We start from the raw sequence: 9,820 nt of genomic DNA on the forward strand, positions 1-9,820 counted from the left end.
TTAAACTCTTTAATTTTTGGTTTGATATTATACTCGGTCATTTTGTCAATATTATTCCTTAATGCTATTCCTTATGCTTTTGCAGTTCCCGGTGTTCAAGAAAAAATATTTTTTACAGAAAATAATGTTGAAAATTAAAAAGTCTTACGCGAAGAACAGTACACTTATTTTTATTTAATCTTAAGCCTGATGTTTTTTCACCTGGATACATGAGATATGTGCATTTCTGTTTATTTCTATTTACAATAATTCTATACAAATAATAAATATGTACTTAGACAGCGGACAACTTATTCTAACACCTTTTTAATGCTAAAATATTCAGAAAAAATAACAATTGTTATGCATGGCAAAGCATTTCTAAATATGCTAAAATATAACTACACGTTGATCAGTATGCCTATTAAATATGCACATACACGCGCCAAAATTTGGCAACGCAATTAAGAAAAGCTTTATACAGAGATAATGCACGATTTAAACGTTGAACTCCCAGTGTTCTAAGCTTATTACAAATATCAACTTGAAGAACAGCTTGCTAGATAGAAAACAATATGCAAGACAACGTAACTATTATTGTTCTACTAGCTTTTAAATTTAATAAAAATCATGGATTACCCATACTTTCCAACGATAAGAATTTATACAAAGCCTGGGCATTTTATTTGTAATTAAGGTACATGTAAATTAAAGATATATACATTTTCAACAAGTATAAGACATTTACAAAGGCTACTAATTAACCTCGATCAACGGTTTAATATGTGAAATTAAAGGCAAAGTGTACTACAAACAAGCAAAACAAACTGAAAAAAGTGCAGTATTGTTAAGAATATAGATGATATTCGTATGATTCGTTGGAATATCGATTTTATTTCACGACTGATCATAAAAATAATATTTTCACGAGTGAATTTAAATTGGTATTCCACCGAATCCGACAAATTTTCTTTTTATTTTGTGCTATTTTTCACCGTTTATTTACATTGTAAATTAGCTTAAGTTGAGAACTACAGAGCACTTCAAAACATCCAGAAGTGAAAATTGATAGTTGTGCAATTTAAATGTGTTCCTGAAACTATATCTTCTAAATTCAAGCCTTTGCTTGTTTGTCAGACCAAATATTTGGAGAAAATAGATCATACGCAAAAGGTAAATATACATTTTTTGTATAGTTCATTTACTTCGGGTAAACGTTTAAATCAATACAAACGTTGTTATTGTTTAAGTGTAAAAGATAGACCTCAACTAGACCGAAGTTAGTCAACCAAGAGCTCAAAATGCACAAAACCAGATTTGTTCAAAACATTGTACTCTATGTTCTTCGCGTATATCTTGCATGTAATCATAAACAGCTGTGCCGGCATGGGGTTGTCAAACCGGACGAATACAAGGGGCGAGCGGTACATCTCTTGATTGCGGTACGGGAAGTACTTAAAGTGAAATCCGTTGCTCGGGTGGTAGAATATGTCTCCGACATTGTCCTTGTCAGCCGGGTTCTGAAAGATACATACACAATGAGGCATCAAGGCAATTGTTAAGTTCATACATTATAAATTTAATTGAAAATGTTAACCTTGTTAACGTAAGAATAATTGACGAACATCTAAAATCAGAAAATACACCATCTTAAATGCATTGATTTTCTGGTTCTAAGTTGACAATCAACAGATTCCATCTATTCAAATTCAAACTATAATATCAAGGGCTCAAATTATATGATATCAGTTAAGCATTATTATTTCCTTCCCAATTAACAGTCATATTAAATAAAGCGTTTCTTTTTCATTTCGTTTCACGTTAAATTCAAGGGCGAAAAAACAAATGCAAGGGGCCATCAAGAATGTGAGCAATTGTCAAGAGTATTGCACATTAATCCAACGTAGAATATAAATCGAAGGACGAAGCGCGAAAACAAATTATATAGGTCATTGCCTATTAGGCTCTTCATCAATTATCTGATAAGTTTCTATGAATAACCAAGAAAGTAAACTTATCCTAAAATACTTCTTCAATAATTAGTTCAATACCTCTCCTTCGCATTTGACTGTCACGAAATACTTCTGCCACAGACTGAGTGAGTTGCCGTTCTCGTACTTCAGATCATCAGGTAAAGTACCGTTGTCAAACGGCTCCGGTAGCCAGTCAAAAATCTAGCATTAATATAAAAAAAATCAATGTAAAATTTAAGAAAATAATCTAATATGCCTGACGAAACAAAAAGCAAATCCTCAACTGCATATTTATTAAACAAACCTTTTTGCTAAATTGCACTAGACCGTGAACATATTTAGATCAGTGTCTTTGTCCAGTCATAAAACGTCGTGGTTTGATCTGGTGAAATGAATTCATGCAAACACCAGATGCCAAGTCTTAAATCTTATAAGCTCATCTGGAAGATTTTGGGTTCTTTATTTTAACTTTATAGGGAAACTTCGCTTCGAACTCAATTTCTTTTGCAACAGGCTTATTTAACAAACTGCAGAGTTAGTTCAGAAACTCCGGGATATTACGATTTTTCTGTATCCAACATTAAGCAACACAATAATACCAACACCTACCTCTTTCATCTTCAGCAGAATGCAAGGTTGCCCATCCTCGTACCCATACAACTGCTGCTTCAAGCAGTTGTCCCCGAGCTCACGGAAGATATCAAAGTAACATGGCGTGTCCCATTCATTCTGGTTACGATACCCGGTCACCGAGCTGCAGTCGACGGTGCTTTCGTTCAATGTTGGTATTTCGTTCACATAGTCTGGTAAATTATAAGCAAAAATGCATTATCATATGCACAACAACATGGTATTTCGTTCTTTCGGACAAGGCCATAAGCATTAACTTGTGTACGGGAGGGGGGAGGAGTTATACATTATTTAGTTATTATGCCCATCTTCGAAAAAGAAGGCCTATATTGTTGTGCTGGATGTCGGTCGGTCTCTCTGCCGGTCTGTCGGTTGGTAGACATGTTCGTTTCCGATCAATAACTCGTCAATGAATTGACCGATTGGCTTGATACTTCACATGTGCAATGTCCTTGGACAGTAGATGGCATCTATTGAAATTAGGGTTACTAGGTCAAAGGTTAAGGTAACTTTGACAATAAGTGTGAACATTGTTTTCGATCAATAACTCGTCGACGAATTGACCGAATGACTTGAAACTTCGCACGTCTATTGACCTTGAACAGTAGATGGTTCTATTGAAATTGGAGTCACTAGAACAAAGGTTGGGGTCAATGTCACAATAAGTGTAAAAATCTTTTCCGATTGATAACTCGTCAACAAAATGACCGATTGGCAGCATACTTACAATGTGCATTGGCCTTGGACAGTAGATGACCCCAATTTAAATTGGGGTCACTATGTCAAGGGTCAAGGTCACTGTCACAATAAGTGTGAACATTGTTTCCGATCAAAAAATCGTCAACGATTTGACCGATCGGCTTGATATTTTTCATGTGCATTGGCCAGTGGATAGTAGATGAACTCTATTGATTTCGGGGTCACAAGTTCAAAGCACTGTTGTTGTGTTGTTGTTGTTTTGTTGTGTTTTTTTTAGGGGGGGGGGGCATATTTCTCTGACTGCGGAACTCTTGCTAGTTTTGACTAGTGTGGAAATATTGAATGAAAAAAGAAGAGCATGATGATTTCAATTATTGTAAGGTTACACATCAACATATCAACAGTACATTTTAACAAAAACAAAAAAACACATCATTATATGAATATTTTGAAGATTTTAATAAACCAAGATACCATTTTGAAAGCTTAAACTTACAATGCAAATGATAATTAAAATACAGCATGGCATATATTAATTGTAGCCTAACACGTAATGAAGTTTATAACTTATACACACAAATATTCAAGTTTAAACACTCATATTTCGGATTACTGAATCCTTTTCAACAGAACATAATACTTGTTTGTCAATATTTTTTACAGTAACCACAATATTGTCAACGGGTTTCTTGAAATATCACTTAGTAAACAAATTCTTTTTTAAACTAACATATTGTGTACAATGGTGCTTTTTTTGTTATAAATAAATTAAAATAATAATATAAAAACCCACTGGTATTTAAATATGTAGGTCATTATACGTTGATTTAACCAGAAAAAAACAATAGAGCTATCACCAATCTCCACGTTATTGTGTAGAATTGTTTGGGTCAAAGCGTGTTTTAAATTCATTCATGAATATTTCGTCGTACTATGTTTCGCCGATCTCATTGAACGGGACTGCTACTTACGTTGCAATAATCCATCCACGTCGTCCACATACGGTGTGTACGTGAAATTGCTTTCCTTCTTGAAGTGGATAAGGGTTGTTCTGACATCGGGCTTCGGGCGGAATGAAAGTTGTACTGGCATATCATTAGAACTATCTGAAGTTAGAAGCGTATTCTGTCGTTTTCTGGCACAAATGATAAAATGCTGCAAATTATGAAATTTGGCTAAAGGACTTTAAAAAAGTAAACACCCATGCAACATAAAAATGAGAAGAAAATTCAATGAATTACAATTAATTACAGCTTGTAAAATCAGGGACAAAAGCGACTCCCGTAAGGAATCGTCCCTGGAATAAAGGCAATGCAAACAACTAAATGCATCTGACTCAGAAATAAATTTATCAATATACGTGAGAATATTGTCATATATACACTTTTAGGTTATGCTACATCTCAATGATTAAATCGATCGCTGCAAGAATGTGGAAAAAATAATAACTCAACAAACAGAAAAACATTTCAAAGTTTAAAGGCATATAACTCAGAAATCCTTGAAGGACATGACATGAAGAGAGGAGTCGTGTACATGGTGATTACATTTGTGCAAATAAATTCAATAGCTTACGAACAGCGGAAGTAGTTATTCCACAAACTTTATAATTGACATGCTTTTGCTTTCAAAACTGCTCAGTTCAAGTGTACGTGTATGTAACTTAGGGACGCGTAGATCACTGGAAATAAATATGTCTTGGGCATCAACACCTTGTTGATAACACGTTTCAAATTGTAATAGATTGCTTGTGAAATGTTCACGTTCCTCGACAAACTGATAACGTTTTATGGAGAAAGACCGATGAACCAACGAACAACCCTCAGTTAACTCTAATAAACAATTTGTATCAGTTTCATTTATTGCTTTTTAAATCTACATAGTTATTGAGCCGCGGAAACACACACAAGCTATATGGTAAGCTTAAGGGCTGGACAGAAAAGGATCCTGGGAGTGATTGAAGTTGTTCCAGAAGTTCCAAAGTGAATCCATTGAGACAAAAATCTCATGAGTTCAAATATTCAGCAGTTCAAAATTAGGCCTTCCATAAATTTTATATAACGACTAAAAATGACAAAACACTTATTTTGGCTTTGCAAACATGTTGGATACTGGCATAGTCAGACACGTGTGACCGATACATAGTCAGACACGTGTGACCGATACATAGTCAGACACGTGTGACCGATACATAGTCAGACACGTGTGACCGATACCTGGCATAGTCAGACACGTGTGACCGATACCTGGCATAGTCAGACACGTGTGACCGATACAAATTCATTTACACTTTTGTCTGTGTCGAAACAAAGTTTCTATAAACATTGTATAAGAAATAAATACATGTTCATTCATCAATGTAAGACATCAGATTTTGTGTGCGCATATATTTCACTGATTTTACAAAATAGATCAACAAACAGCGTTACAGTTGAAAATTGAAACCAAGTTGTTAAAATCTTCTCCTCTGTAATTGAACGCGCATATAGTTCGTATTTGGCATATGCAATCAATTTAAATTCGTCCAACGATTGTGTTTAAAACCTCTCACAGAGGGCCAAAATTGTATGTATATAATGCAAAAATTTGGTTTAGAAAGATTTCAAAAGGTGCTAGGTAAACTAAGAAACTTTCTATGCACGATGCATCCAGTATTTTCTGCCCGTTTGCAATTTTAAACAAATCGAATATCACCTGAGTTCATGTGCAAAAAAGGAACGAACTTGGATGCATACATCAGAGCATTATTCGTGATAACCGAAGTATTCTCCGAACTTCGTTAACGATCGAATACATGGAAAACTTTAGATAATGTATGTAATTCGTACAAGCAATCATCAAACATAATTACTAGCTTACATTTTTAATAAATATAAACCGAATTAGGAACATATGCAATACAAATTTGAAAAAAAAAACAGTAAGTAAGATTAATAAGGTTACGTAACATTTTTAAAAGACGTTCTCATATACTTTTCTTACTCGTTTTTAACATCGTGGCGGTTTATGAAATGTTTTTATCACATAACTGTTGCTAAAAGATCTATCAATACAAACTATGCTTCCGTAATAGATAGATAATGTTTTTTCGGGATTCAAATGCTTAACCAAAACCAAGCAATATATTTAAGAGTATAGCATGAGAAGATTAACGTAAATACTAATAGTCCTAATCTAAGATATAATAGCAGTGAAGCTCACGTAATTTATCGGGCGAATTTTTGTTAAAGTCACCGTTTTATGAAAACGTTTACTTTTAAATGTTGAACGTTCGTCAGCCAAACTGTTACACCCCGATTAAAATCCCCGTTCAAAGCTATATATATGGGCAGAATCGTAAGAAAACGTGTTTTATTGAGGATATCACTGAAAATCCGATTGAAATCGGTTAAAAGCAAACAATATAGCGATTTTATTTTGGGGTCGAGTACGGTAAAGTACAAAAACGACCTAATAATTATTCATGGTTCGACACATTAATTCAAATCTAATGCTGCGTTTACATTACGTTCCCGGCAGCCACGGCAGTCCCGTTTGTCCGAAACGTATCGCGCCGTGTGAATCTTGCAATTTTTTACCTTTAATTCAATGTTTGCTAGGTTGTGCTAAGTTTCCTCACGGTTTATCAAGGTATACGTGACGTGCCGTCGAAACGAAAACGCGGCCCTTCGACGGTGCGCTGAGTTTTCATCCAAGGTCTGTCACGGATGTATAGTTGTTGCTTCAAGCTACGATGCGTTCTGTTAAGTTCCCGCAAGTTGTTTGCGTTTGTCATGCAGGTCTGATACGTTGAACACGTTTGTCATTCATTTGTCACGTTCTGCAAAGGTACCGTGCGGATCAAACGTGGACATCCGAGAGGTTTCGGGCACGATTTTGCTCCCGATATAAAAGAAAACTCTCAAGCAACATTATTTATTATAACAAAATAATTCCAGTGGCATGCATGTGAACGACGAGGATGATTTTGTGTTTGCCTGCTTATTTGCAGCATTAATAAAATATTTGCGTTTTAAAGAGCTGAAAGAAGCACACAAGTCCGGGAAAAGACGAAGGAGGCCAAGGTCCCTGTGGGTTCGTCCATGGCTATCAGAAGCTAGAAGGAAGCATCAAGGGCACTTTGACGCATGTCTTACCAGGGAACTCCGCAACGAAGATATCAACACCTTTCAGAATTATCTGCGGATGCCCACAGAACTTTTCGACGAGATCCTTGAAAAGATAGCTCAAGTCATCTCAAGACAAGATACGAAGTTTCGCTCTGCCCCTACATCCGGATTGAAACTGGCACTGACTCTGAGGCATTTGGCTACAAGGGACAATTACTTGTCACTCTCCTATGTGTTTCGGTGCAGTAAGGCAGCAATTTGTCAAATGGTTTCTGAAGTATGCAGCGCTATTGTCCAGGCTACAATGACGAAGTGTTCACCGTTCCTGTGACACCCAATGAGTTGCTATCTATCTCCCAGGAATTTGAAGACAGTGGTTTTTTGCCACATGCAGTTGCAGTTGGTGCTCTAGACGGGAAGCATGTTGCTATCAGCAAGCCACCAAACACAAGTTTCCTGTACCACAACTATAAGGGATTTTACAGTATCAATCTCCTTGCAATAATAGATGCCCAGTATCGTTTCATATGGATTGAAGTCGGTGGAGTTGGACATATGTCTGATGCCCACATCTGTAATGACTCAGAACTCTTGAACAGTCTGGAATAGGGTTCCCGCCAACATGCCCTCCTCTGAACGATGACCAGAATCAGGACAATCCATACTTCATTTTAGTAGACGATGTTTTTGAATAGCAAGGCTTTTATACACTAATCTTCAGACCGCGCGAATCGTGTCAGACCGTACAACAACTCAACTGGCCGTAACGCATATGCATGCAAAACGCAACACAACGTAACGGGTTGGAATAAACACGTAGCAAAACGGCTGTCAATTATCCTAGCTTGCTGTGGTTATCTTGACAAAACGTGACAAAACGTATCAAAACTTGATTGAAACTTAACATGTCGGGGAATAATAAGGATTCCCGTCAGACTACGGACCCTTTTCGGGTTCTGTTACGGCCTGTTACGTACTGTCAAGTTTTGTTGCGTTTAAAAAGTTCCATCATATTTCCGCCGTGGCAAGTTTTTTGACAGTTCAAAATTTTGGCACGGCAACCACGTTAACCCCGTTGTGTCACTTTTGACTATCCCGTTCCTCTACGTTGCCTAACGTCAATCCCGTTCCCTCCACGGTGGTCCGAAACGTGATTGCCGTGGTCGCCGGGAATATAGTGTAAACGCAGCATAACCAAACTAAATGATTATAATGTTTAGCGAAAGCTAAATATAGATATAATGTGCATAACTCGCGACGCTGCAATGATTTTGCCTATTGCATGTATTTATGATTATTTGATATATTATTTTATCGATTCAAAACCGATTTTGACCAGGTTTTCGATGTCAACATCGATAAAAAACATATATTTCAATGAATTTATGTAAAGTTTATTTATATGCAAAACAACGATATATTCCGCGAACAGGGACTATAGGACTATGTAAAAAAGCACAATTCATGTGGACGACTTATGTAATTTACCATATTTGTTACGTCGGAGCATATTTTGTCATTTCGCAACACGGTCGATGTGGAACGGAATGAGAAAGTTTGTGTACGTCGACTACATTAACAAAATCAGTTCAATATCTATACTCGTGTTATTTAATAATGATATAAAATAGTATCGTCGTATTTTGAGCGGTATTTAAACGTTCGCGCTTATAATTTCAAAGATGGAAATGATTACTTAATGTTCATTATATATTCATGATGGTTATGTGAATGGGTACGTTTTATAACAAGTACGTTAAATTAGGGCTTCACAATGTTGATCATCGATGTGCACAGTCTAAAGTTGTTACGTTTGACTTCAATGAGACGGATTTTCCTGTTTAAGGAACACAAACAACAATCAAGCTCTGTTAAAATTGTGTACAGTTTGTATGTGCAGCTAATAATAAATACCGTAGCGTGGGGATTGTATTTTATACTTTATATAAGCAATCCTTGTAGTATCACAAAATATAGCGACAACAACAGAACTCTTCAAATTATTGAATCGTTTTGAGTTGCAACGCTTTATAATTGTTAGGTTTTTAAATCGTCAAAAGATGCATATAATGGATAGTTGAGAGCTTGGTAAATATTCAATATTGCTGTTTCCTCACAAATATCATTACTAAAACGAAAACTTGCAAATCTGAAACAACTTCTTTTAATTTTGTCAATTTACCAAAACGTGAAAAGGCCCCTTTAAACCTTACCAGATCGCATTTACATCAATCACCATGAACATAATGTTTTATTTAAATATTCCAAACACCAAAAAAGCATAAAATAACTCAACATAGCTCACCGAAAGACTGAGGAATTTCCACTCGAAGGCATGTATACAGTAGCGGCAATGACAGCATCAGTGCTATACCAAAGGTTCGGTTCTGCAGAAAATGCATTGTGCAAACAAATCCTCAATGTTAAAAA

At 36.0% G+C, this 9,820-nt stretch overlaps 1 protein-coding gene across 1 annotated transcript; it reads right to left on the reverse strand.

The window, feature by feature from the left end:
* Nucleotides 1-207: 207 nt before the first annotated feature.
* Nucleotides 208-9,820, reverse strand: LOC127831758 (probable sodium/potassium-transporting ATPase subunit beta-3). Its single transcript, XM_052356800.1, has 5 exons — nt 9,696-9,820; nt 4,253-4,387; nt 2,562-2,755; nt 2,031-2,153; nt 208-1,499 (listed from the first exon to the last, which is right to left on the reverse strand). The coding sequence occupies exons 1-5, from the start codon at nt 9,790-9,792 to the stop codon at nt 1,260-1,262; spliced, it is 789 nt and encodes a 262-aa protein (XP_052212760.1). The 5' UTR covers nt 9,793-9,820; the 3' UTR covers nt 208-1,259.

Source organism: Dreissena polymorpha, chromosome 5 (assembly GCF_020536995.1).
Source record: "Dreissena polymorpha isolate Duluth1 chromosome 5, UMN_Dpol_1.0, whole genome shotgun sequence".
Lineage (NCBI taxonomy): Eukaryota > Metazoa > Mollusca > Bivalvia > Myida > Dreissenidae > Dreissena > Dreissena polymorpha.

Bases quoted from the DNA above. Each gene is read 5' to 3' on its own strand.
- LOC127831758 (XM_052356800.1), bottom strand. From the start codon at position 9,792: ATGCATTTTCTGCAGAACCGAACCTTTGGTATAGCACTGATGCTGTCA. The intron at 2,154-2,561 runs GTAGGTGTTGGT...TATTAATGCTAG, and splicing joins TTCTGCTGAAGATGAAAGAG to ATTTTTGACTGGCTACCGGA. The intron at 1,500-2,030 runs GTATTGAACTAA...TGTATCTTTCAG, and splicing joins CAGTCAAATGCGAAGGAGAG to AACCCGGCTGACAAGGACAA.